We start from the raw sequence: 26,981 nt of genomic DNA, 5'->3' as shown, positions 1-26,981 counted from the left end.
CACCATATAAAGGTTGTGTGGGAGGCGTCCAGTGTAATAGTACAACTAGCCCTCTCTCGATTTACGGCTAGAATAAAAGAGAGCCGGTCGCCAGTTTGGCCAAGGGACCCAGGCGTCTCAGTTGTATCCCCACTATATTCGTTAGCAAGGCTCAAGGAGGTCATAATCTGACACAAATAGCAATACTCATAACCTATGCATCTCCTCCTCTAAACACGATCCAACCCAAGCCATCAATCATCAACCTCCGGTGCCAGCTTTCGACAACCTCAGCCTTGACGCGTTTCTTAACCACAGTCCTGACTCACTTCTCCACCACCCTCTGACACGCGCCGCTGTCCCGTCAACCAATGAGTGGCTCTGCATACATACGACGGCAGTGGGGGCACGGCTGCCAGGGGGGGCTGAGGGGCGATTATATGAAGATTGGCTGGACGGAACGGCGCCAAATTTCGACACCGACGAGCGACGGTCGATTGGAGTCCATGGTGGCTTTCCGGCGATCATCTGACGTCGATTATCCCCTGGGATGTGGTGGGAGGCATGGTTGGGTATGATCGTGTGTGTAAATGGGAGCAAGGTAGGGCGTGGATTTGGCGGGGGATGATGGTTGTATTTTAAGGGGAGAAAAAAAGAAGGAAAAAAAGGGAAAAAAAAAGAAGACGATTGCAGGGACTCCATACGGTGGTGATGAGAGGGGAGGAGACGACAAAAAGCCGGTCAATCGAGTTGTCAGAACCACCAGACAGCCCTTCTGGGAACCTGGTTGGCCCAGCATGTGCACTATTCGCCCTCTGTCGACTCTCTCTCCCATAACGTGCTCCTCTCCGCACGTCTTGTATGCGCACCAAACTTAGCTGGGTTTGGTGCATGGTGGAAAAGACTTGCGTTGTTATCAACAGTAAAAAACATAGTCGGCAGCTCCACTACACTACTCTCTCTCTTCTCACTCACTCACTACCACACGACACCCGAGCGACGACGGTGACCGAGAAAAGAACGACAGGTCACGTGTTAGCTCTCTACAAGACCCGGAAGCGAGCACGCCGCTAACCCGACACCGACCCAATTGATGACCGCCAACGACGACGACATGGTCACGTCTCCGCTATCCGAGCTCGACTCCGAGGCCATGCTGGACCTGCAGCAGCACGATGAGGACGAAGCCAAGGAGCTGAAGGATGACGTGGCAGAGGACCACGACACAGGCACAAACGGAGACACACACACACCAACTGACAAGAAGACCCGTTCTTCTCCGTCTCCATCGACAGGAGCAACCGCAACCTCGGCCACGGCTACGGCCACAGCCCCACCTACAGCTACAGACACACAATCGGCGGGCGACAAGGGCTCCGTGACGCATCCCGAGCACGCCGACTCGGGTATTGCCACGGTCGCGAGCATTGTCTCCACAGACGACATGCCGCTGCCCACGTCCAACGGCAGAAAAGCAAGTCTGCTCAACCCCGCGGACCTCAGCGACGACTCGTCCGAGCTCTCGGAACTCGAGGACTCCGAGGCCGAAACCGAACGGCTCTATCTCAACGATCTGGTCGACGAAGAGGAAGAGTCGTTCAAGCGCCGGCGCGAATCGTCGTCGGAAGACCACATCCGGCAGATGAAGCGTGAACGCGATGAGGAGGATGACAGAGATATTAAGCGGGCCAAAGTTAATGGTCAAACCGACGAAAATGATGACATTGGAGAAGAAGACACAACGGCCCGAATGGATGTGGATACCACAGCCAAGGCAGAAGGAGAAGGTGGAGATGTGGGTCCTGACACCGGGCTCATCACTGCCAGTGCCATTGCCTCGGCTCTCGAGGAAGTACCGCCTCCCTTGCCCGTGCCTGTTGAGGACATCAAGCCTGAGGTGAATCATATCTCTGAGAAGGAAGGAGAGGCTGTGGATGAGTCTAAGGAGGCCGAGGCCAAGGAGGGGCTCAAGGAATCAGAAACGGCTGATGTCGACAATAAGGACGCCAACGAAACCAAGGATATGCCTACGCCCATCAACCAGACTGAGCCCTCCGACAATGAACACGAGGAAGATAAAGAGGAGGAGGTGACCAAGGAGGACAAGGACAAGGAGGAGAATGAAGACGAAGACGAAGACGAAGACGAAGACGAAGACGAGGAAAAGGAGGTGGAAGACGAGGGCGACGAGGAAGGCGAAGGCGACGACAATGACAAGGAAGACTCTCCCGCAGACGCAGACAAGGTCGACATGCGGCCTGCGGCCATGACGTCTCTCGCCGAGATCGAGGTCGATTTCGCCAAGCTCCGCGACTTTATGTTCAAGGAGAAGCTGGCGGCGTTTGAGGTGGAAATGGGGCTCTGTGTCAAGGGCACACATCCCGAGCTGCATGCGGTCTACGAGCAGATCTCCAAGATGCGTGACGACAAGATCAAACTGGCCAAGACGCGTCGCAAATACAAGCTGCAGTGCATCAACAACCAGACACGTGCGTCGCGTGTGCAGATTCACCAGCAGTTTCTCAAGGATCAGGGTGACGCCCGAAGCGGCTTGTTGCTCAAGACGACCGAAGAGTGGTATAGAGTCAACCGGGAGAGACGGGCCATGGATCTCATGGTTCCCGACTACGGCTACACTATCCCTGAAAGCAAGAGCGAGCAGATTCATCAGCGGAACGCTCAGGTGAACGAGATTTCGCTCTTGTCTGGAATATCCAAGTACGTTGGTTTCCCTGCTGCGCCTGTGATTTCTCAGGCAACGGAGGACGAGACCAACGAGGATCTGACGGCTCTGGGGCTCCAGCGGCCTCCTGTTCCTCATGCAGCCTTCCCCGTGCCTCCGGGAATCATGCAACCTATGGGTGTGCAACCTGCGCCTCTTCAACAGGTGCCACAGCAACAGCCTCCGCCTCCACAGACTGCCCAGCAGCAGGTTCACCAGCAGACTCCACAGCAACAGCACCAACCTCCCCCACCACCTCCACAGCAGCAGCAGCAGCAGCAGCATCAGCATCAGCCCACGCCGCCTCCCATGGGTCAACACAGACTCAACGGACACGAGCAGCAACACATGCCTCTGCCACTAGGCGCGCCTCTCATGATGCAGCATCCCATGTACCATCAGGGACCGCCAATATACGGAGGGTACCAGTACCCTGCTGTGCCGTATTACCAGGGTGGCAATCTTCTGCCTCCGCCGCAGACCATGTACGGACATCCTCAGATGTATGGGCAGGTGTTGCCACCGCCGTATATGTATCAGAAGAGGGAGGAGGAGCACGAGTGACGAGGCGTCGCCCAATTGCTACTAGCTACAGCGCACAAGAGATCTCATTTGATCTTACTGTCGCGATGTTCCAATCAATGCTAAGAAAGGCATACTAATGTGGTTCAGGAGTGGTTCAAGAGTGGTTCAAGAGTGGTTCAAGACCATGTCTCATACTCACAGCAACAGTGCTACAGTCGTTTCTACAGTTAGACGGCAGACTCATAATTTATTGTAATATATGGTGTATTATATGGCAGCAAGCTGTACTGAAGCGAGAGCCACCAGTACGAATACCGTACGAGTACCGGTACTTGTAGCGTATAGCATTTATACTAACATCTCGAGATGCACCATATCAGCGATACCTCAGCATATTAGTAAGACAATACTTCGATATCATTATACCACTGTGATCTCCAGACTCGGCGTACGATTCACCAATTGGTTCATAGCAGGTTCACAGCACTCATAGGTTTCCTACATATCTGGCCTACATCCATCCTGTGAAAGGAGACATTCGTCTGGATACGATACGACAATTCTACAAGTTCGTGTACCGGTACAGTTGCCATCATTGCTCGCTCCGCTCACATGTTATAAATATCACATTCTAGTCTATATTACACACTCTATAGTGTTGAAAACAGAGTGGGGATGGGTTAGCACCAGTCGCTTACTGAGAAGCGGCAGACTGAAGAGCCTGCTCAACATCCTTGAGCAGATCCTCCTTGTCCTCGATTCCAACAGACAGTCGGACGAGGTTGTCAAAGACACCGGAGGCCTCTCGGGCCTTGACGTCGATGCCGGCGTGGGTCATGGCGGCGGGGACCTCGCACAGAGACTCAATGCCTCCCAGAGACTCGGCCAGAGTGAAGATCTTGGTGTTCTGGCAGAACTTGTTGGCAGACTCGGCTCCTCCCTTGATTCGGAAGGAGATCATGCCTCCGCCAAGACCGTTTCGGTGCTGTCGCTTTACAACCTCTCGTCGGGGGTTGGACTCGAGGCCAGGGTAGTTGACGGCCTCGACGAGAGGAGACTTCTCCAGGAACTCGGCAATGGCCTGGGCGTTGTTGGAGGCGGTTCCGACTCGGATGTGGAGAGTCTTGACACCTCGGTGGGCGAGCCACGAGTCGAAGGGAGAGGGAACAGCACCAATGGCGTTCTGCAGGAACCGCAGCTTCTCGTGGATGGCGTCGGAGTTGGTGGCAGCAACACCCATGACCACGTCGGAGTGGCCGTTGATGTACTTGGTGACAGAGTGGACCACAATGTCAGCGCCCAGAGTCAGGGGGTTCTGGACGTAAGGAGACATGAAGGTGTTGTCGACAACCAGGAAGACCTGCTCGTCGGCGGATCGGCCCTCGTTGGCCTGCTTGACGATGCCGGCGACCTTGGCAATGTCGGTGACGGTGAGGGTGGGGTTGGAAGGAGACTCGATCCAGACCAGACGGGTCTCGGGCCGGATCAGAGAGGCCAGCTCGTCCTCCACGGCGTTGGAGAAGGTGGTTTCGACTCCGTGAGCATTGGCCACCTTGGAGAAGTATCGGTGAGTGCCTCCGTACACGTCGCCAATGGACACCACGTGGGAGCCCTGAGCCAGAGACTGCAGAATGGTGGCTGTGGCAGCAGAGCCAGACGAGAACGCCAGGCCGTACTTGCCCTTCTCCAGAGCAGCAATGGCCTGCTCGAAGCCGTCACGGTTGGGGTTGGCCGATCGCGAGTACTCGTACTCGCCCACGGGCTTAGCGGCGGCGCTCTGGGCAAAGGTGGTGGACAGAGAGATGGCGGGGATGACAGCTCCGGTGGTCTTGTCGTGGGGGGCACCAGCGTGCACTGCGAGAGTTCCGAATCCAGACATTTTGTGCTTGTGTTTGTGTGAAAGGGTGAGAGGGAGAAAAGGGGGGTTGTTGAGGAGAAAGAGAAAGAGAAGAGAAAGAGACGATGGTTACACTGGCTCGCTGTGGTTATATGTATGCGGCAGAGTTCGAAAAAATTATAGTTTGGTTTGGTTTTTTTTTTTTTTTGGTTGGTTGGTTGGTTGTTTGTTGCACCTCCTTCCGTGTGCTTCGAATGTACCTCGTACAGTGGACGCGGCGTAACACAAAAAATGGCGCCATATCACGTGATCCAAAAGTCTCCCGACATGCCCGCGGCAATTCCACCCGAAATCCCAGTCTTTTAGATCTTTTAGACCGTCTTTCAATGCGTCTCGTGTCGACCACAGAATGGACGATTCTAGGAATCGAACCGTTGAACTTTGCGCAAGCCACAGTGCGACTGTGTTTGTGTGTGTTACCTCTGTGTGTGTGTGTGTGTGTGTGTTTGTGTGGCGTGGCGTGGCGTGGCATGGTGTGGTGAGTCTGTGGTTTGTGTCGCATGTCATGTGACCATCCCCACCGCATATATACTCCTGCTTGTCCCTTCCCCCTCCTCCTTGTCCCTTCCCCCTAGAAAAGTGTCTGCTGTATGCCGTGTGTCTTTTGGCCGGCTCGGTTTCGGTGACGCGGACTTGGCGGACAAAGCTGACCAACAACGAACCAAGTTTAACGAGGGCCAGACATCCGGGGCAACCATTGTGCAATGGGGCATATTGGCGAATATGGGGCGACAAAGACGGCTTATTGCGTGATTTGTCAGCATACTAGCCCACATATTTTGGTCTAGGGCCTGGTATGGGCACGTACTTGTACTTGTACTCGTACTCGTATCGTACCAGTCACCCTCCGGCCTATAACCGCTGATAGCCACTTTAGCCCTGCACTATTTTTTACGAACGCATCTTCTTCCAGATCGAAGAAAAGAAGAAAAAAAAAAAAAAAAAAGGACGCAAAAATCTACAACTAACGCAACATTTTTGTACTATAAGAGGTGGATATTATGATACCATTCAAACCAGCGCTGATTTTTGAGTCGAATGATGTAATAATATCCTCCTTTTGTCGTACAGATATCGTCTCAGAAGACGCTTCTCCGACCTCCTTCAGTGCATTATCAATTCAAGACATACCATATTAGGGGCAAGAGATGGCGATATGGTAGAGTAGAGTGAATACTACAAGTGGAGAATCCATTGGGGTCCGAGGGAGGGGACAAAAACGTTGCAAAAAGACCACAGATCTAGTAACACAAACAGAGCGCCCCAGACGTCGAGACATCACCAAACACCCAAACACCCTGTTCAGGTGACGTCATACTTTTCCCACATTGCCACATTCTTCTGGAACACGACAAGAAAGTTGGCACGGAAGGTGTCTGGTCACGTGATGGCACGAAGGATGGAGGGGCTGGTATTTGTTGATGTCACGTGTTCTTCTCCAACAGCACGTGACTTATGAGAAGGTAAGAGTGTGGGTAAAGAACGATACGATAGTACACGTATTTGTAGCACTTGCTCTTTGGTGAATTTTGTCAAGGCCTAAATGACAACTGCAAACACAGAGATATCACTCACAACCGCTATATCGGGCCAGTTGGGTTATTTTTTAAAAAAAAAACGTTTAAATTCACAGGAAGTTTCGAAAACCAATATTGGTATTTATTGTGATTTTATTCGAAATTTTGAAATTAACCAACTTGGCAGAAATGAAAGCTTTGTTCTGTCTGTCAAATCAACATCTACGCCTTCAGACTCATCTCGGCCTTCAGATGCCTCATCGCCAATTGTACACCATTGACCTCATCGCATACTGGTGCTAGGCCTTCCTGCATCATGCGGCATATCGATACCGCCTGAATCTTGCTGTGGGACAGAGAACCGTTGTCAATTGGCCAAGTAAGAAGGATGAAGACACGCGAGTTGGTTATTTGTGTTTGCACGGAGAAGTAGACCCCAATGAGTCCTTTTTCGACCCATATGACCCGCGTTTAACCCTTGTTTGAACATTGCTATCTGGCATATCAATCCGAGCTTATGGGCAAGAGGGTATTGCTACTTGTCCTGGAGTGAGACCGCAAGTGAGTGATAGAGAGAGAGAGAGAGAACGTCTTCTTCAATTCACTCTATTACATCAATCAAATCAATCAACATGGTCGAGTACACTTTTGAATGGCCGTATGGCGGCTCGGAGGTGGTTGTTTCTGGCACCTTTGACAACTGGTCCAAGTCCGTCAAGCTGGACAAGACCCCCAAGGGGTTTGCCAAAACCGTCAAGTTGCCCAAGGAGAAGACGGTGTACAAGTTCTACGTGGACGGAGTCTGGAAGGTCGATGACGGCGTTCCCACCGAGAAAGATCCCCAGGGGAATCTCAACAACGTGCTCATTTTTGCCGAGGGCGACCTGGACAATCACACCCAGAACATTCCCGGAGCTTTCCCCGGAGCAGCCGACGAAAAGGTCACCCATGATCTTAAACCGTCGCATCTGGACCCCAAGGCTGCCCATAAGCTGGACGAGACTCTGGAGACCAAGCGAGAGGCGGTAGCGGGAGGTCTGGTGGATCCGATTGCAGCCACAGACTCGTCTGTGCCCCAGGGACTTGTTTCTGGCCACCACAACAAGACCTCCAAGCACGCTGACCACGATCTCAAGCCGTCACATCTCTCCAACCGAGATGCTACCAAGTTGGAAGACACTCTCGAGGCCAAACACGAGGCTGTTCAGGGCGGCCTGGTGGACCCCCAGGATGCCTACGGACAGGGTCACGTGGACAAGAGTGGTTTGGCCCACAATGCTCCGCCTACTCTGGAGTCAATCCAACGGGACGAGAAGGCCGAATTCACCTCTGCCACCATTCCTGCCGCTTCCACCACCTCCCAGAATCAGCCCGTCACCCACGATCTGCTTCCCTCTCATCTGACCCACAAGCAGGCCGACAAGATTGAAAACGTGCTGGACGTGAAACAGCAGGCGGTGGACAACGGTCTGGTCGATCCCATTGATGCCACGGGTCAGTCACGAGCCGTTCCTTCTCGAGATGTGACTTCTTCTCAGACCTCCCATGCTCCTCCCTTGAGCAAGTTCCAGAATGACGAGAAGGACGAGTACACCACCGCCACCATTCCGGCAGCTTCCACCTCCCACAAGGAGCGCGTCACCCATGACCTGCGGCCCTCTCATCTGAGCCATGCTGCCGAGAACAAACTGGAGCATACTCTGGAAACCAAGAAGGAGGCTGTTTCGGGAGGTTCTGTGGTGCCCACTTATGCGGAAAACCCCATCCCCGCAGCCTCCACCACTTCCCAGAACCAGCCTAGACAACATGATCTGCAGCCCTCGCATCTTAGCAACAAGGCCTACGATAAGTTGAACTCTGCTGTCGAGCGAAAGCACGATATTATTGAGGACGGCAAGGTGTCTCCTGTCGATTCCCATGGTCATTCTCGAGCCGTTCCTTCCCAGCCATTGGCCAATTCCACCTCCAAGCATGGTACTCGTTCTTCTGGCACCTCTGGCGCTTCTTTGAACCCCTTCCAACAAGACGAAAAGAAGGAGTTCACCAGCGCCACGATCCCTGCCGCGTCCACCTCCCACAAGGAGCCCATCACCCACGATCTGCAGCCTTCTCATCTCAGCAGCAAGGCCGAACGGACTCTGGACGGCGTGCTCGAGACCAAGAAGGAGGCGGTTGAGGGCGGATCAGTTGTGCCCACCTACTCCGAGAACCCGATTCCCGCCGCGTCCACCACCTCCCAGAAGCAGCAGCGAACCCACGATCTACAGCCCTCCCATATCGGCAACAAGGCCGAGCACAAGCTGGACGACAATCTAGCCTTTAAGCAGAATGTCGTCAACTCCGGCAGAGTCGATCCTGACAAGTTGTAGGTTGATCAGCAAATATATGAATAGTAACGATGTGTATGTAGGGTTGTAATGGATGGATGAAGGTGTCCCCGATTTGAGAGCCGGCCCAGGGACGGTTCTAATCGCTGAAAGCCCTTTCCTGGTAGAACAGCTACAGTCGAGACAGTCAAGGCGCCAGTACAATTTCCGCCAAGTTTGACTAGATCAGCTGGAGAGTCTGTACTTGTCAGGACCCGTTTGTGAAGACCAGTGTACATACTTGACTCGAGGACCAGCAAGTGCTTTCGAAAGATGACTGACCTGATTGGAGTACTGTACTGTTTTTGTTGGTTAGCCAGATGCTTTTCAGCGGTCATTCTAGCAGCGCAACGACGCATACAGCTATCACTAGACAGTACATACGGCGGTAATACAGGTTCGGTATGTACGTTCTCAGAAGACGAGTTCACCAGGAAAAGGGCTTCTATTGCTGATTGATGTCGACGAGAGTATCAAAACTCGCACTGTGTTGGAAGTTGACCGTCTCGTAGACCGGCCGTGGACTCCATGGACTTGTGACTGGGCTGAGAACAGTTCCTTCATTTGATGGCTTAGTATACCCAATGAGCTGACTCAAGGCTACTTCTCATCTTTCTGTGGGTCTTTCTGTGAGTCTTTCTGTGAGTCTTTCTGAGCGGAAAAGTCTTGTTCCCATTCATAATGGTAAATCCGCTTGAGTAGATGGGTTTGGCCCTGTTCTCTACCCACTCCTCAAGAGAGTGTGAGCAACTCTTTAGGACTCTCTCCAACCGGATGGTTGGTGGGATTGAGACATTCACTCAAGGCTGGAAGGTGATTCACTCAAAGGGATCCACCATTCACATCCAATGGTGGCATGTTGGACGTGTGGTCAGCTGCGGAGGTCCATTCGATCAACGAGTACGCATCCTCGTGATCAGTTCCAGCACTGGAATTTCAACAACCGAACAGGCGAGACTGAGAGAGCTCCAGACACCGTTCGAGTTGAAAAGCGGTTCCAAATCGACGGAAAGAATTGGTGAGTCAGTGGGATTGGAGACGATTGTGAGGGTAGAACTGTGTCAGAAACCTATATTCTGCCACATCGGTCGCCAGTAGTTGATCAAAGCATGTATGTACTGTACTGTATGTACTATAATGATTGATCTCATCACTCGGACAGTCGCAAACTGACCACCAGTTATTTGTCCCGCATCTAGTGAATAGGTACTGTGCGGTGCGGTACGGTTGGTATCGTAGTTGGCCATTCGCTCTGTCCTCTACCAATGACTCCACAATGGACAGCAGTGGATAGTGGAGCAGTTGTAGGTCATTAGTGAGATCGGTAGACCGAGTGATCAGGTTCAAGGATTAGTGGACGTTCGGGTGTCTCGAAAAGTCCAACACAGTCAGAGTATTGCGAGTATGCTATGTACGGTACGTAGAGTATGTACATGCTCGTTTTCTGATTGCTATGTCTTGATGGGAATTGAATTAATTGAATAGATTGGAATATGCTGGAAAGGTGAAAAAGTTGAATTTGAATTTGAACAAATGGCACCAAACTGGATGACATTGACCCCCAAGTACTTGTACGAGTAGTTGAAAAAGGATGGGAAATGATTGAAATTGACGGGAAATCGAATCCAATGAATTCACTTTATATTTTTTCTAACTTCGGTTTGGTATTCCAAAAATCATGGAATTATTTAAAAAAATAAATACATTGACCTACACAACACGATCGCATCATACACACTCATACAACCAATAGAACATAAGATGTACATTTTTATTTTTGGACTCTGACAAGATTCTAGAGCGTTTAGTCGAACAGACCGAAGCCCATGTCGTCGTCGGACTCCTCCTTCTCCTCCTCCTTCTCCTCGGCGGCGGGAGCGTCGGAAGAGCCGGCGGCGGCACCACCAGCAGCAGCGGGGGCGGCACCTCCGGAAGGAACGGAAGCGAGCTTCTCGGTACCCTCGGCAACGAGCTCGTCAACAGACTTGCCCTCAAGGTCCTTGAGAAGGGCGGCGACTCGCTCGGAGTCAACCTCGATACCGACGGAAGAGATGACCTTCTCGATGTCGGCAGCGGAGGGAGAGGTGTTGCCAGCGGCGTTAAGCAGGAGGTAAGCGGCGAGGTACTTCACTGTGGTTAGTATGGAGGAGGTGATCGAGGTGAACGAGATGAGTCTTGGAACAGTCCAACAGTCATTAAACAGTCTTGGAACAGTCAGAACAGTTGTGGAACATTTCTCAATCAATCGTCAAACAGTCGTTAAACAATAAATCGAACTTCACCACCGGTCTTCGATCCTGTTTGCAATGACAGTACCACGAGGTAAGAATCGTCGCCAATTTGTCGTTGCTGTCGTGGTTGTCGTCGTCGCCAGACCTCTCTGGCTGCCGTACTCACTTGTAAATAATCAAATTTAAGCTGTTGGAAGCAGACTATTTCTTGTGAAGGAAAAATCTCAAAGATGTGGTTTTGAAAAAAGAGTGGGTCGGACAGAAAATAAGCTTTTTGAGTGGCTTGGTGTCCCGAAGTGGAAACCACGCCTCTCCCGTGCACAACCCTACTAACCCTAACTGAATCACGTGTTGGGAGTTCCAAAACGGAACCACTCACTCCTCCCAACCGAAAAGATTATCAACACTTTGAATAAGTCTTTTCCTACTCACATCAAACGACAAAAATGGCTGACGCTTCTGCTGGTACGTATGGACGATAAACGAGACCGGCGTATGGAGGACATGTCGAATTACGGTTGGTGCGACACGGCGCCCAGAGACATTGCGGTGGCATGACAGGGAGGATTGCACGGCGTGGCCCACGGCGTGGCTCCGTATGGGCGGTGTCACCTGCAACGGGAGCTGTGTGATGATGTGGCATGATAATTGTCATCCGCGACGTGGCATGAGGAATCTCAGCCGCGATACGACCTCTGTGATACACGACATAGCTATGTCACTCGCAATATGACCTCTGTGATCCACATGATCTGAAATGACACGCTTACGCCCAATTCCCCTGTTCCAACTAACACAGAATCCCGAAAGGCTCGAACCTTCAAGAAGTTCTCCTACCGAGGCGTTGACCTCAAGGATCTGCTCGAGATCTCCACCGACGAGTTCAAGGAGCTCGTTTCCGCCCGAGCCCGAAGACGGTTCAACCGAGGCCTCAACAAGAAGCCTACCATTCTCATCAACAAGCTGCGAAAGGCCAAGCTCGCCGCCGGCCCCAACGAGAAGCCCGCCGTGGTCAAGACCCACCTGCGAAACATGCTCATCTTCCCCGAGATGATTGGCTCTGTTGTTGGTGTCTACAACGGAAAGTCCTTCACCACCGTTGAGATCAAGCCCGAGATGATCGGCATGTACCTCGGTGAGTTCTCCATCACCTACACCCCCACCCGACACGGCCGACCCGGTGTCTCCAACTCCAAGTTCATTCCTCTGCGATAAGGGATTGCATGGTAATAAAAATATGTATTGTATGATTGACATACGCGAACACTGTGAACTGAGAGCCTCAGAGCCCTGAGAGCCTTGAGAGCCTTGAGAGCAAAGCTCGAAGGTGTTTCAAGTGCTCTCGGAGTGTGGGCTTATTGTAAATGTATTGGCTGACACGAGAGCAAAGCTCGAGTGGGTCGTTCTTGTACTTGTACTTGTACTTGTAGTTTTGATGTACCAGCTGATCTCTCGGTTGGGCCTTTTGTATTCGTATCTAGCTGAGTGTTTTATTCTATTTTTATTTCTTTTTATTTCTTTTCACTTTATTTATTTTATTTCTTTCATTTATTTTTTTCATTTTATTGAAAGTATAGTCCCACTTGGGCCGGATAAAATATCAAATTCACCATCCACCTGGAAACTCGCAAACTGACAAGTGAGATTCTCCAGTCCTTCCAGCCAACCACTTGACTCCTTGGAATATATATACACACTTGAAGACTTTATTTGTCAGCAATTTGGTCGATTCAGTGGCACCCTAGAGGAGAGTGTCTACAAGTACAGTATCCAAGTACATAGCGGTATCAACTTGTGGGTGGACTGAATGAGTCCATCTCGTTCAAGACAATGGCTCTCAAATTGACTGTGTCAAGACTGGTACGGACCTTGGGAATCACTTGTCTTCTTCGTCAATATACTCCTTAAAGCATCTCCATCCTCCGGCTTTCACTTCCCGTGACGAGAGTGGGCTCTCGCTTGTCCGGATGAGCCTTCTTGCCATTTCCATGCTTACGTACTGTACGTGTTGTAGATCTTTCGACGCCGGCTCATCAATTTCACGCAGATTGCCTCCAAATCAATATAGCTGTTGCCTCCTAACATGCCCAGCCCTCGATCATAGATGTCTGGCAAATTCCAAGAGACGAATGTACGCAGGTGAGAGAGGATATTGTAAAGGGGACGTCGTGGAGAAGAAGTCTTAGAGAGTCGCAGAGTGACAGTCGTAGAGCTGCCATACTACTACAAACAACGTCTCTTCATTGCTATCTACCTACGGTATCTAGATAATTAGATCGTACTTGGATCGGCAACAGGTTTTGGTTTCCAGTATTTCTCACAGTATTTCGGTTGTCTTGGTCGATGGGTTGAAGTCTGGTAATGTGGATACTGGCGATTCAGAGATTGGTAATGTCTCGAGTTACAGTCAGATGTCGGAATTCTGTAGACGAGTTGGTGTCTAGCGGTCCGACCCAGGCCACCCCATACACATTTTATAGTGGTCGGAACTCCATAATATAGCTCGGTTCGATGAGTAAAAGGTCAATCTTGAGTTGTCTTTTGAAATGCAGTGCGAAAAAGTGCTCACACCTGTTTTGATTGTACGTACTCATTCGGTTCATGTTCATGGTTACTCATTAAAACTATCTAGAGTCAGAAGACGTCCATTAAGGAGAACCGCCTAAATGGAGTTGATAGTCAGTATGTACTGTATATGAATAGTAGTTACCTCAGCTTTGGTCTCGGAATGGACCCTGTTTTCGCTACTTCTTTCAGATTCCCTGGTATTACTAAACTTGAACTACAGCCACAGCTGAACGCTCTAATGTCTTGCTATAGTTCTTTCAATGGAATTTAAAGTCCCATATTTTGATTAAATATAAAACCGAATTAACAATTCGCCCCAGTCTCAGCTACCGTAGTTGTACATTGGCTGTCCTTCGCCTCCGTTTCCACACGGTCTCTGCGCTAGCTGCTCATTACTTTTTCCCAAAACAAATGGGTCTCAGTTGAAAGGCCGAGTCTCGCTTCGAAAGCTACAATATTTACAGCCATACCAAACACTACTTGCACGATACTCCGACTCGTACTCGTACCGAAGACACCCTAATGTTGCTTGGCCGCCGATTGCCCTAAAAGACGGGCTCCGAAGTAGTCAGCTGTGTTGATTGGCCGTGGATTGGCACTCGAGTCATGATAGACGGCTGATTGGCGTTGATGGACCGTCCCAGCACTGTGATAGCCAGATGCTTGAGTTTGCACTTTGCACACTGCCATTACTGCAATCTTACAGTGGAGGACAACCCGTACGAGTACACGTACAAGAGTGAGCGGTCATGGCAAGCACATATTCCATGGCCTGATCAAAACATTGCTCACCACTGTTGAACGCTCACAAATGGCTCACCCCACGGTTGCTCCATCTAAGACGGTTCCAGCGGCCCGTTGTGCCGATAGACCTCAGTTTGGCTCCGTATGGTATCTTCCCTGCCCTTTTGGGCCGGGTGCAGAAATCAATAACCACATGGTCCTCGGTCTTTTCTTTTTCTTTCTCTGGATCGTGAAAACTAGAACCCGTTAGTGCTTGGAGGAGAGCTTTTTGGATGGAGAGATCATGTTTGGATACCCAAGTAGACGGTGTTTAGTACAGTAGACGAGTAGGCGAGTAGACGAGACGAGTAGATGAGTAGATGAGTAGACGAGTAGACGAGTAGGCGAGTAGACGAGTAGGCGAGTAGGCGAGTAGGCGAGTAGGCGCGCTCGTGATGAGAACCTCGCAACCCTCCAACAGCTCACTGTGAATCACGCTATCCTCAACTTTGGCCTTGGCATGCACTTCCTCCACCTCCAGATTGTGCCTGGTTCCTGGACTGGGGCCCTTGTGCCTGGTTCCTGTGGTGTGTGCGTACACTGGAATAGTCTGTTCCTTGTCTGCGAGTGATTTATTACTTTTTGCAAGACACAACTTTCAGCTGCAGCAGCCGGATCGTCGTCGAGCTAACTTTGGTGCATAGATAATGGGGGGATGTGGTTTTGAGGGGGGTGGCCAAAGCTGTGGAGAGCAGTAAAAGTGGTTGGAGAGGGGGCGGAGGTTTTTTGAGGTTGTGGAAGTATGTTTTTATCACTTTAAGCTCCCTTTCAGCGCCCTTTTAAAGCGTTTTGGCCCCGTTCGGCTGACGGTCACCTTCAATCTGAGCCATATCTACAGTACTTGCAACTCCAACTAAACAGAGTTACCCGTAATTGCACTGTAGTTAACCGTAAATCCCATAAAGTGAAAATAAAATCAACCTCTGAAGGATACGCTGAGCCTTAATGGCTCGTGCCGGTCAACGAGCTAGCAATCGACAGCAGGCGGCCAAAGAGCGGCCAAAGAGCGGCCAAAGAGCGGCCAAAGAGCGGCCATGAGAGACCAAAGACGCAAACACTCGACGCAAACAGACTCGACGCAAACAGACTCGACACAAACACAACCAACTGACTCACACTCAACCCAACTGACAAAGCAACCAACAAAGCAACTGACACATACAAGCAGGTACCGAACAGTGCCGACACAGAAGCAGGTACCGCAGCATCTACAGACACAAACACCTCAGACTCAGCACCACTCCACTTGTACCGCCAATCAAGTCGTTAGATGCAGCTGATCAAGGGGTACGGGCGTCTCACACGCCGGTGAAGCTTGCATGTGACCGAAGTGGGCTCTGGAGTACCTACAGTACTGTAGGGAGATCTGCACTGGAGTAGCTCGCCGAAAGACGCCAATCAGCTGTTCACCCGTCGACGAACAATCGCTTTGGCAGAGGGAGCTGCAGAGAACGGCGCCTGGTCTCGTCCTAGTCGGAGCGATTGTGGCGGTCCTTTCAATGAACGGCTGTCCCCGGCAGCCTACAAAACATAACTGTTCCAGTTCACGAGAGCATGAGTGTGGGATGTATATGAAAGTATCTTCATTTCAGGTGCTTGCCAGGTGCTTGTCCCGCCCTCATGCGTCTCCATAACCACAGCTACAAGCACTGCACCACTGACGGGTACGTACCCGCATCGATTTGGCCACTGATAAAAAGAAACGCAAAGTGGACAGATGGAAAGGTCTATTGGATTGAACGGTGCAATTGGTCGCAAACGTTAGTCGGGCGTTGAACTAATTCCAATGCACTTCGGATCGCTTGTTTTTTGTTTGTTTTTACATATGGCCTTACTCAGCGTCAGAACCATGGTCTCTACCGGAACAATGGCCTCTGCCAGAACAATGGTCTCTGTTTGCCACTCCGTATATCGCCAAAGCCCTCCCTCCACGTGCAAAGTGGGCTAACAATTGGCTCTCCACGGCTACTTTTCTTTTTCATCGACATTTATTACCGAAGATCCCGACGCTCAACTTAGTTTGGCCAACTGCCAGCCAAAACCCACCGTGGAACTGTTATTGTACTGGCAGGTACCTGTCAACTACCTGAACTTGTCTTTGGATACCTCACAATGATACCACAACACAATACACCACATTTCACACAGCATACCTTCGTGAAGCTGACCTCAGGGTACCACCGTGGTTGCCTGTACCCGGACTAGGCCGCCTCAGATCGCCGGAGCTATTCCTAATCCATTTTTATGCACTTTTTAGCTGCTTCTAGACGGAAGGCGATCGGCAAGGTACGCTGTATTAGGTTATTCTAGCTCTAGACGTTCGACAGAGGTGGTTGTGAAGGAATATCTCGAGTTTCTGGAGTTATATAAGGGTCACCTCCGTCCCGGTATTCTCACCAGACAAGTCCTCAGTCACACTCTTCACGCACCTTTCTACCCACCACAATGAAGTTCTCTACTGTTCTCCTTACTGCTGCTGTGGCTGCTGCTGAGCTCATCACTCTTGACTGGGCCGAGACCACCCAGGTCATCTCCATTCCCGACGCCACTGCCGGCGAGCAGGCCACCTCTGCCGTTCTGTCTGCCGCTTACGATGCCATCCATGACCACCTTGCTGCCCAGACCACCCCTGCCCCCGACGCTGAGAAGGCCGAGGAGGCTCTGGACCTCACCATCCAGGCCCCCTTCTTCACCATGGGTCTGTGGATCCCCGACCTGTCCGACTTTGGCATCGGCACCAAGAACGAGACCATCTCCGAGTGGCTGCACCGAATCTGGGAGGAGAAGCAGGGCGTGGCTTACCCCAACCGAAAGCGTGAGTTCACCCCCGAGGAGATCAACGAGATCCAGGAGGCCGCTGAGGGCATGGACCTGACTATCCAGGCTCCCTTCTTTACCATGGGTCTGATCATCTCTGACGCCGATGGCCACGAGTCCACTGTCTGGGTCACCGAGACTGTCTCTCCTGCTCCTTCCACCACCCCTGCTCCTGCTGCTGAGCCTTCTTCTTCCGCCCCCGCTTCTTCAACCGAGGCTCCCTCTACTTCTGAGGCTCCCGCTTCTACCTCCGAGCCTGCTTCTTCTTCTGCTGCTCCTTCTTCTGCTGCTCCTTCTTCCACTGAGGCTCCCTCTTCTACCGAGGCTCCCACTTCTTCTGCTGCTCCCACTTCTTCTGCTGCTCCCACCTCTTCCGCTCCTGCTTCTCAGGAGCGAGTTACCGTCACCGACACCATCGAGGAGCCCTGCCCCGAGTCTACCACCTCTCTGCCTCCCACCACCCTGGTTGTCACCACCAAGGAGTGCGACTGCCACGACGAGTAAGCAGTCTGCTAACATGTTCTAGGGTCTGGACCCGACTTTCACTTCTTATTTCTAGTTTTTATACCTTTTAATATTATTCACGATCATGAAACGAAGGCTGTAGGAGTACCGAGGGTCGCTGACAACTCAGCTACTGTGCTGTGCTTGTAGGTCAGTCTGTAGGTGACCACTGGAAGTGGTTGATCATCGTGATGGCCTCAAGCAGCTGAATGAGCCTTCTAGGCTACTCGTAGTTCACTCATGGGCCTCTTGGGGGTCAGTGAAGTGCCGGAGAAAAGCCCTCCTGTCTGCAAGTGTACAAGTACTTGTACAAACACACTTTTATCATACTCATTGTCCGATGATCAACATCGGAGTGTTCATTTACGACAGTTAGCATCATCTTGCTGTTAACTCTCAACTCTCTCAAACCCCCACGCTCAACTCAACCTCCAATGTAACGGTAGATCTCCCGAGGACAATCCCGGAGGTTTGTCGAAGATCATAGCAAGGAGATTCTAGAAGGTGGTCATGTGACTGCAGAGAGTACTTGTAGAATGGTATTTGATCGCTGCTTGTGAATTTGCTTCTTATCGCTTAGCTAGAGAGTGGTGTCTTACTACTCTTCCTAAGGGGGTGTATTCGAGGACCAACTCATGAGCTATTATGCTTCTTGGACAGCTGGAACTACAGATTCAGTCGATAACCCGACTTTATGGGTCATTTATCGCTTCTTGTATTCCCTCTGTTACCGCCCATTCCTCTATTCCGATCTAGATCCTTTTGCTTCCACTTTGGTCTCGCACTATCTCTAGCTTGCTATTTGGAAAGAGTCCGATCAGAGCAATCTAGAGGCGTTCCGGGGGGATTCCAAGTTGATACAAATGGAATACAGCCCCGATAGCGTCTCCATATCCACTTTTTTGCGCCCAAAAATCGCCCACATCCGAACTCATAGCCTTGCTTCCAGCCTGTGCGGCTGCTAATTATCGTGTTCACGTGTAGTATACTCAATGAAGCCATGGTATGTACGTGCCTTGCGTAATAGAGGCACACTCAGGCCCTTTTTGGTTGTCGTGGGAACGAAATAGGTTGGAGCGAGATAGGGCTGTTCTGGGCGGAATAAAAATCGGATAAAATCGGGGAAAATTGGAATCGAACAAAGAGCTGTTGGTTTTATTTCCAAAAATTGTCTCGTTGCGTATGTATATTTTTGCGCCCCCAAATTACGGAGCCCCTCCATCCCCTGGTGCCGAAAACAGAAACCCATAAACACAACTCTAAAGTACACACATGAACGCATAATACCAAGACTGTATATACACATAACCCTCTACCTCCTACCTGTTACACTTAGCACCACGAAACCACCGTCCACCCTACCCACCCTCCTCAGACCTCTTCTCTTGCGCCGCGACCCAAAGAACAAGAGGATAGCTGAAGAACCCGAAAAGAATGCAGATGGAAGCCCAGAATGCCGACCCCTTTGCTGAAAACCCCGCCAAGCTGCAAATGTCGGGATCCAACTCAAACGACGGCCACTCGGTCACCAAGCGCCTGCAAAACGAGCTGATGCAACTCATGATGTCCGACACGCCCGGAATCTCGGCGTTCCCCGTGTCCGACGCAGATCTGCTCAACTGGACCGGCACCCTGACCGGCCCGGAGGGAACGGTCTACGAGGACCTGACGTTCAAAATCTCGCTGGCCTTCCCCCAAAACTACCCCTACACCGCACCCACAATCAAGTTCATCAGCCCCATGTGGCATCCCAACGTGGACATGTCCGGCAACATCTGCCTGGACATTCTCAAGGAAAAGTGGTCTGCCGTGTACAACGTGCAGACAATTCTCTTGTCCCTGCAGTCGCTGTTTGGCGAGCCCAACAACAAGTCGCCTCTCAACGCCCAGGCCGCCCAGCTGTGGGACACGGACATGGATGAGTACAAGCGGCTGCTGATGCAGCGGTACGAGGCCCCTGACGATGAGTAACCATTAGCATGACGTCGCACCGCGACTTGTAACAACACAGCATAGCAACTTCGGTTGAACCATACCCATAGTGAATGGAGAGAGAGATCAGAGTGACGAGCCCGCGACAAGATGCTGGGCGCGGTCGGATGTAGTGGTCAGACTGGGTGGCGTAACTCAGGGTGGCAGTGATCGACGTAATCTGTGATAGTAGACTGAGCTACAGTGTACGAGCGCAGTGTTTTACTGGTACAAGTTTTTCTACAAGACAGTACATACATACCAGTGACGAGGTTCCCGTCCAAGGCTACACTGTTAGAAGGTTTGATTAGTTGGTGTATCAAATATATGCAGATGCTAAATGTAAGTGTCTCGTGGATCTGACTTGCAGGTCTGGTTGCAGACTCAGAGACGTCCTCAGGACTCTGTGTAACCATAGGCATCTAGTCTGATAACCAGATCGTTATGGGTGCTGAGAGACGTATGCACTGGCATGGTTCTAGAAGCATGACGTTGTACAGTGTGTGTGAGACTCTGGTGGTGGTATTTGCATGTCGTAGATCGCTGATATGGTGACCTTGGGGATGTGAACTGGTGGCAAATGTGCCATTGTGGCAGACGGCTGTTAGCACATGAGCGTGTTTCAGGTGCCACACGATCGGAGTGTGAAGATGGCACGCTGGTCCATTCATGTCATGCCATCCGTTCGATCGTTCTGGTTCGACAGTTCTAGAGGACAGCGCTGAAGATGGTGCCCTTGGGGTTGCTGTTTAGTCGAAATGGTCTGTTCGTTTGCTTGCGCCACATTTGCTACAAGTACTTGTGCTGTGGTGTCCTTTGGCTGTTCTGTAATTCTGTAATTCTGTAGGTGTCGGGCCATCCGCGACATCACTCCACCTCTAGCTTGACCTTCTTCTCTCCCCTCTCATTCATGCCCTTATCACTGCTTCCCCATTCGGGCACGTCGAACGCGCAATTGGTGAAGCTCTTGATTTGCACAGGCGTCTTGACCCAGTGCCGGGGAGGCTTTCCGGTCCGGTCCAGCGCTCTAAGTTGCGAGTTTATCGCGCTGTCTGTGTCTTTGGGGCCCGATTTCGTGTGCGACGAGCCCGGCTTGGGTCCGGGCTTGCCCTTGGGCGCAGGTGTGGACGAGCCGGAGGCGGCTTGAGATGCGGGCATCGGGCTGGAGGGGGCCGACGACCGGTCCTTGAGCTTTTGCAACTTTTCTGACGACACTTTGAGGGTCAGTTTTACTGAGGCAGACGATTTCATGGCGTGGCGGTTGTGGCGTGCGATAGATGTGTGGTGGAAGAAGACAAGTGTTTATGTGGTGGTGATACACGACTACTTAACTACAACGTACACGGTTTTGCGGTGACGTGGGATTTTTTGCTGCACGTTATTTTGGGTCTCTTCTTGTCTTCTTGTTGGCTGGTCCGCCCAGTGCTCCAAGTCTATGGGGAGGAGCTGGTGAGGGTTGGGAGTTTGGAAATCGGTCAAGCTGCGTTGGTGGGAATCGAACCGCGGCGCGGTCGTTGGATGTGGAGGAGCCGAAGGGAGAACCAGAGGCGTGCGTGGGGGGGTGGTGGATGGATGCAAATGTGATGGAGTGATTGTATGTGCTGTTGTATGAGGCGGGGCTTTTATTTGGCCGATTTCGTGTCACTCTGGGTACTGTACTTGTATCCTGTTATGTTCCCCAAATGGGGTATGTATGTGCATAAACTTGAGTTCAATTAAGAGATGTGAAGAATGGAAAATAAACAAGAAAAAAATAAAGTACAACATAAGAAAATACAAAATGAAATAAAAAGCAAAATAATAATTTCCGAAAAGAAAAAAATACAATACACAAAAAAACAACATAAAAAAACATACACGAAACAATAAAACGTTGTTACCGTATATAGCCAATCAGACCCAACCCCTCCGAAATTAAACCACACGACACTCGCCGCGATACCCACCTGGCCTGCTACCTACGTTTTACGTCACTCAGACGAATGATCACACATGAGATATGCACAGGCACGTGGACGGGCTCCGGTGCGAACCTTGAGGAACGCGTGTTCGATTCTCTGGTCAGACTTTAGTTGAGATCGTGCTGAAACTGAAGTTCGAGGTCTGATACGAGAACAGCTAGGACCACTCGAGTGTGGCGGTTCGAGTCTCGGCAAGTCGATTACATGACCGCAGGCACCGTAGTTGTGCTGGAGGAGCATGGAGGGCTGATCAATAGCAACAGCGAAGCCAGGCATCACTGGAGAGACGGCGGATGTCGAAGTGCCCTATTTAAGCAACGAGAGGACCACGACCGACGCGTCTCTGGAAGGCCCTGCAAGACGCGACACTGGCATTAGGTACGGATACAAGTACAAAGTGCATGCCCTGTCTCCGTATAGAGTGAGATCATCACGAGCACTAGTTGGACCCAACACCGACGAAGAAGACACCATCGGACTAGACAAGAAGCCAAGGAAGAGAAGAAGGCTAAAACATTCTCGTATTTCAACTCCAGATTGCCATTGCTCACGTGCATGGAGTATAATGCTCAGGACTGATATCAGCACAACACTGACGGGGCCAGTATCGTTCCAACGGAGATTGAGATCGATCGGAGGTGTCAGTGTAAGCGCCAACAATCAGCCAATTAGCTGGCCACTCTCTGATTCTCGGTACTATCCCATCTGCCGGACTTTCAAGTCAGTTGCTGGAGGCATCCACTCCCTAAAAATACTTGTCCAGCTTGTCCAGAAGCCCGAATCTGAACATAAACAAAGTCGATGTCGTAGAAGACCACCTTATAAAACACTATATTGAACTCCTGCTCTTTTCTTCTGTCCCCCATCTCCGATGGGAGCACAACACCTACGCACAAGATTCACCCCAGGTCTCAGACTAACTATATCCGCATAGTTAAATGGAGTTTCAGGAGGGTATGAAAGTAAAGGCAGAATCAAGAACAGTAATATCTGGTGTCGTGCGAGTTCCTTGGTCTGACTGTAGCCATAGTGTTACGTAAAGTACTCCCTCGTCAATCATTCTCACTCGCCAATCATCACCCACATCTACCCTACCACCCCATCACCGATGAAGATCCAAGTACCTTTAGGAACAACGACTCCGTTAGAAACCAGAGTGTCTAAAAAGTTCAGACAAATCTGCCCACCCTTCGACCCGGTCCTGTGGCTGTCTGAATACGACTTCCGGTCTCCGAGAGCCGCACAGCAAGACAGCTGTTGCCGCACCAAACTCCTGAGAAGAAACCGACCAGCTGTATCAAACTTCGGCCCAACTTCCTGCCCGTCCTCGCAAGCACTCAAGAGCAGCCGATCTCCTGTAAACGCCTCGGAGATGTTCCTTTGGGCGGGAGTTCGTGCGCCCTCAAACTACACAACGACACGGACAGGCCCGCTCATGTCGTCGTGCGGCGAATCCAATCTCCGTCTACGTTCAGGGCACACGAGCTGTATGTCCGGGCCGGCCAATTGAGACTTGTTCTTTGGACGTCTTTTCTTCGATCGCTATTGCTCATCTCTCGGTTCAGAGTTTTGAGTTGGAAGTTGCTAGAAGGGGCAGAATACTGGATGTACAGTGACGTGAACGAGCCCTCAAAGAGCCCAATAATGGTGCTACGGCCAGGGAAAAAGCGGAAGAAAGTTAAGATAAAAATCAGCTCTATGTTTCTGATATTTTTCCCATTTTTCTTCCCGCTTTTCTTTTCAAATTTCGGAAACCAAAACCCCCCACCCCGAATAAACTGTGCGGCTCGTTAAAGATAGACGTCATTGCATGATTCCGGTGGGTGATGGTGCCTTAACATTAGCGAGCGGTTGTTTGGCACCGGAAGGTCCAGCCAGCTAGCAGTCCAATTATCTCGGCCAATTTATTCTAGATGAATTGTCGAAGAAGATGAAGACGGAGTTTTAACAGTTACACAAACCCGTTGGGACAAGGTATACAATGATATTATATATAGCTCTCCTCCCAGCCCCAGCCCCTCTCATCATCTTCTCTCCCTCCTCCCCTTGCTACTGATAACTACCGCAAGCATGTTACCGGTGGGTTGGCTACCTGTCAACCATCAATTGAGTTGAGTTGCTGCACCGAGGACAAAGTGAGCTTGAGACAATATGGCGCCATTAGTAACAAGAGAGATGATTGGCGAAAGCCGGTGGGCGACGGTGGGAAAAAAGTGGTGATGGCGGCGAGCAAATAAATGACACAGAAGCAGGGCCCCACGCCCCCCAGACTCGCTTGTGCTCTCGCTACGCAATCAGATAACCTTGTTGATGGGGCCGGCGCAGTACAGTAGCACATATTAATCTGAGTGCCGCCTCGATGCATGCTCCCGGCACCCTATCGTCCCATTGGTTGGTTGTTCCCCCAAGATTCACCAAGATATATAAGGAAGCTTGGCCCCCAGGACCATCCAATCACCAACACTGCCAACACACAACTATGATCTCTCGACTCGCCCGACCTCTACGAACCCAGCTGCGACAGGGCTCTCGACAGCTGCAGCGACGTCAATACTCTTCCGGCTCGTCTTCCAAGGGCGGCTCGGACCTGCCCTGGGCCGCTACCGGTCTGGCTCTGTTCGTCATCCCCACCGCCTACGTTGTCAACTCGTGGACGAACCCCCCCAAGCCTGCTCCCAAGAAGAAGGAGGAGTACGAGGTGCCCGCTCTCCCCCCAATTGACGCCACCGAGGTGACGGCCAAGGTGCCCTCTGCCGACGTGGATGCAATCAAGGAGAAGGAGGAGAACTTCAGCAAGGAGAAGGAGGAGGCCGCCAAGAAGGGAGGCAATGAGGGCAAGGACTTTGACGAGGCAGTGCTAGCCAAGAACCAGCCCGATCTCAAGTGGAAGGATGACGGAACCCGAGACGCGGAGATTGCCGACAAGCGAGCCAAGGCCACCGACGAGGACGACGGACACCAGAAGGAGGGCATCAAGGAGCTGCGAGACCAGGATCTCATTGACGACGACAGACTCAAGGGCAAGAAGACCGACGGAGGACCCCCCAGCAAGCCCGAGGGCGAGAAATTCCAGGACGCTCCCCATGGAGTATCCGAGAAGACCTCGGAAACCGTGCCTGCCAAGGAACACTCTCCTGAGGAACACAAGCCCGAGAAGGGTGCACAGGACGTGGAGCCCAAGGCCGAGCGAGATGCTGAGGCCGAGAAGCGACTCGCCAAGGAGAAAAAGCTCGACAAGGAGTCTGACGATTATGTCGAGAAGGAGTCTTGGGCCGATGAGCAGGTTCAGAAGTAGACACGTCGATTGAGAGAAGCTCAATAGGCCCAGAAGTATCAGGAAGTACTTGTAGATTATGACTTGAAACAGATTCAGAATTAGACCGACCTCCCGTGGAGTGGGAGTAGACACTGTAGTATGGTAGGCTATGACTTGTATTTACTTGTAGGTCACTCCTGGTGACTCAATTGAGTGAGTATGGCTGTAGATATGACAATTGAGTGCACATACTGTACTAGCACTAGGAACTGGTACTCGTGACTGTAGTATAGATCATGATAGGGCACTCAATTGACTCTGTAGAAACAAGTCAATTGGCCCACAATGACTCTTCAATTGACATGGTGATAGTGTGGGCATACATGATGATCCGATCCAATGGATACTGGCCGATATGACATGATCCCGCTCCAATGAGGTACTTTTCCACACTCAATGGACAGTAACCTTTAATATCACCTTACCAAGGGCAAAGTTGGTTGGTGCCTTATACTCAAAATTGGGGTTTATCCCGGACGGAGAGATGATCATTACTGTCGCTAGACCAGGGGTCTTTTTTGAGATATTTTCCGACACAACTGTGTATCAATTAATTCGGTCATCGGTGTATCTAGCGGTTGCATTTGTGGGGAGTGCATTGGGCGTGATTTCTGAATCCTGGGCTAGCGGCATCGGTTTAGAGTGCTCTGTTTTTATATCTATATTTTTATAACTACAAGCATATATATTTTTATAACTAACAAGCAATATATATTTTGGAACTACAAGCAATATATATTTTGGAAATACTCCCAAAATACTCCCCAACCTACTTGGTAACTGTAACTAAAAACCCCAACTAACATGGACAAGTATGTACACTGTACATACTGGAACGGTCTTATACAAAAATGTGGAGAATAACAAACATGCGAAGCTATGTGGGACCAACATACAACACCGGACCTGAACCAGGTTTTTTTATGATTTTTTTACTGGAAATAGGGTACGTTGCCAAGTTTGGCACCATGACACTAAACCGTGGTTTAATTAGTAATATTTCGTGTAAGCGTTACATTCATTTCAAAGGTTATTCTTTCAACAGCAAAAGTATATAATTAAAATGAATGATATGAACAGAAAAAAAAAAAATCAGAGATAAATTAGTTACTGCCATGGGGATTTTTATTTCAATTACATAATATATAAAAAATCCGATGTCTTCTCTCAAAATATGCTGAAGACTACCTCCTTTTCAGAAACACCTGAAACGAACCCCCGAACAAGTTCGTATACTTTGTCAAAAGTATTTCTCAACTAAACGACAATACCTTTCCAACAAGAGTTTCTATGGCCTGTTTCATAGCACCTCTGCATTTCATAAGTTGCGACAAAACAGATATGGAGCGAAATGCTCTTGGAGCACGTATTTAGTCCACTCTGTGGACTCGAACTACGTCCTGAACACTCTTCCAGACTGTCGGTGTAGACGACTATGTACATACTGTACATACAGTACACTTATTAACACTGAAAATGCTGAACAAATCTCATCATCGATATTCTACGGACCTGTGATTGTTGTATAATACCACTCAGAAACAAATGGAGTTCTTTTTGTGCATTAGTGGCGTATGTTCTCGATACTCTTCTAGCCAGGTGCACAAGCTCCGGTTATGACCTAAGGTGGGTCTTTCACGACTAGTTTGTGTGAGAAGATTTGTTCATCTGATGTAAAATAGTCCATCAATATGTTTTTATTAGACCACTCCGTCAGGATGTCGGAATTGCTCACTTTATACTGTACATTCAGATACAGTATGTCCAGGGGTTTCCCGACTATTGAGTCACAGACATCAACATGAACAGCCATTGATTGCAACT

The 26,981-nt window shown here is 50.5% G+C and overlaps 12 protein-coding genes and 1 pseudogene across 12 annotated transcripts; 8 read left to right on the top strand and 5 right to left on the bottom strand.

Annotated features, from left to right (window-relative positions):
• Positions 1 to 1,072: 1,072 nt before the first annotated feature.
• On the top strand, positions 1,073 to 3,265 carry YALI1_F08745g (uncharacterized protein; the record flags this gene model as incomplete). The annotated part of the gene is made up of 1 exon (XM_505054.3): positions 1,073 to 3,265. The coding sequence occupies one exon, from the start codon at positions 1,073 to 1,075 to the stop codon at positions 3,263 to 3,265; it is 2,193 nt and encodes a 730-aa protein (XP_505054.3).
• A 655-nt stretch (positions 3,266 to 3,920) lies between these two features.
• Positions 3,921 to 5,105, bottom strand: YALI1_F08705g (uncharacterized protein; the record flags this gene model as incomplete). Its single annotated transcript, XM_505053.3, has 1 exon — positions 3,921 to 5,105. The coding sequence occupies one exon, from the start codon at positions 5,103 to 5,105 to the stop codon at positions 3,921 to 3,923; it is 1,185 nt and encodes a 394-aa protein (XP_505053.1).
• A 2,167-nt stretch (positions 5,106 to 7,272) lies between these two features.
• On the top strand, positions 7,273 to 9,009 carry YALI1_F08683g (uncharacterized protein; the record flags this gene model as incomplete). Its single annotated transcript, XM_505052.3, has 1 exon — positions 7,273 to 9,009. The coding sequence occupies one exon, from the start codon at positions 7,273 to 7,275 to the stop codon at positions 9,007 to 9,009; it is 1,737 nt and encodes a 578-aa protein (XP_505052.3).
• Positions 9,010 to 10,318: 1,309 nt separating this feature from the next.
• YALI1_F08650g (uncharacterized protein) lies at positions 10,319 to 10,561 on the bottom strand (the record flags this gene model as incomplete). The annotated part of the gene is made up of 1 exon (XM_068283276.1): positions 10,319 to 10,561. The coding sequence occupies one exon, from the start codon at positions 10,559 to 10,561 to the stop codon at positions 10,319 to 10,321; it is 243 nt and encodes an 80-aa protein (XP_068139377.1).
• A 249-nt stretch (positions 10,562 to 10,810) lies between these two features.
• YALI1_F08644g (Compare to YALI0F05808g, Misc non-coding, similar to Saccharomyces cerevisiae RPP2A (YOL039W); ancestral locus Anc_7.96, highly similar to uniprot|P05319 Saccharomyces cerevisiae YOL039w RPLA2 acidic ribosomal protein P2.beta) lies at positions 10,811 to 11,136 on the bottom strand (annotated as a pseudogene).
• Positions 11,137 to 11,708: 572 nt separating this feature from the next.
• On the top strand, positions 11,709 to 12,452 carry YALI1_F08635g (uncharacterized protein; the record flags this gene model as incomplete). Its single annotated transcript, XM_068283275.1, has 2 exons — positions 11,709 to 11,754; positions 12,037 to 12,452. 2 exons carry the CDS (start codon positions 11,709 to 11,711, stop codon positions 12,450 to 12,452), a joined length of 462 nt encoding a protein of 153 aa, XP_068139376.1.
• A 2,407-nt stretch (positions 12,453 to 14,859) lies between these two features.
• YALI1_F08603g (uncharacterized protein) lies at positions 14,860 to 15,230 on the bottom strand (the record flags this gene model as incomplete). Its single annotated transcript, XM_068283274.1, has 2 exons — positions 14,860 to 15,149; positions 15,221 to 15,230. The coding sequence occupies 2 exons, from the start codon at positions 15,228 to 15,230 to the stop codon at positions 14,860 to 14,862; spliced, it is 300 nt and encodes a 99-aa protein (XP_068139375.1).
• A 392-nt stretch (positions 15,231 to 15,622) lies between these two features.
• YALI1_F08597g (uncharacterized protein) lies at positions 15,623 to 16,222 on the top strand (the record flags this gene model as incomplete). Its single annotated transcript, XM_068283273.1, has 2 exons — positions 15,623 to 15,853; positions 15,920 to 16,222. 2 exons carry the CDS (start codon positions 15,623 to 15,625, stop codon positions 16,220 to 16,222), a joined length of 534 nt encoding a protein of 177 aa, XP_068139374.1.
• A 152-nt stretch (positions 16,223 to 16,374) lies between these two features.
• Positions 16,375 to 16,793, top strand: YALI1_F08590g (uncharacterized protein; the record flags this gene model as incomplete). Its single annotated transcript, XM_068283272.1, has 2 exons — positions 16,375 to 16,527; positions 16,608 to 16,793. The coding sequence occupies 2 exons, from the start codon at positions 16,375 to 16,377 to the stop codon at positions 16,791 to 16,793; spliced, it is 339 nt and encodes a 112-aa protein (XP_068139373.1).
• Positions 16,794 to 17,033: 240 nt separating this feature from the next.
• Positions 17,034 to 17,909, top strand: YALI1_F08585g (uncharacterized protein; the record flags this gene model as incomplete). Its single annotated transcript, XM_505048.3, has 1 exon — positions 17,034 to 17,909. One exon carries the CDS (start codon positions 17,034 to 17,036, stop codon positions 17,907 to 17,909), a length of 876 nt encoding a protein of 291 aa, XP_505048.3.
• A 1,434-nt stretch (positions 17,910 to 19,343) lies between these two features.
• Positions 19,344 to 19,880, top strand: YALI1_F08562g (uncharacterized protein; the record flags this gene model as incomplete). The annotated part of the gene is made up of 1 exon (XM_505047.3): positions 19,344 to 19,880. One exon carries the CDS (start codon positions 19,344 to 19,346, stop codon positions 19,878 to 19,880), a length of 537 nt encoding a protein of 178 aa, XP_505047.1.
• Positions 19,881 to 20,747: 867 nt separating this feature from the next.
• On the bottom strand, positions 20,748 to 21,131 carry YALI1_F08544g (uncharacterized protein; the record flags this gene model as incomplete). The annotated part of the gene is made up of 1 exon (XM_505046.1): positions 20,748 to 21,131. The coding sequence occupies one exon, from the start codon at positions 21,129 to 21,131 to the stop codon at positions 20,748 to 20,750; it is 384 nt and encodes a 127-aa protein (XP_505046.1).
• A 3,069-nt stretch (positions 21,132 to 24,200) lies between these two features.
• On the top strand, positions 24,201 to 25,136 carry YALI1_F08514g (uncharacterized protein; the record flags this gene model as incomplete). The annotated part of the gene is made up of 1 exon (XM_066094479.2): positions 24,201 to 25,136. One exon carries the CDS (start codon positions 24,201 to 24,203, stop codon positions 25,134 to 25,136), a length of 936 nt encoding a protein of 311 aa, XP_065950551.2.
• Between the last annotated feature and the right edge of the window lie 1,845 nt (positions 25,137 to 26,981).

The sequence above is a fragment of the Yarrowia lipolytica genome, chromosome 1F (assembly GCF_001761485.1).
Source record: "Yarrowia lipolytica chromosome 1F, complete sequence".
NCBI lineage: Eukaryota > Fungi > Ascomycota > Dipodascomycetes > Dipodascales > Yarrowia > Yarrowia lipolytica.
Note: the sequence above shows the minus strand (reverse complement) of the source record. Positions and strands in the feature narration are given on the sequence as shown.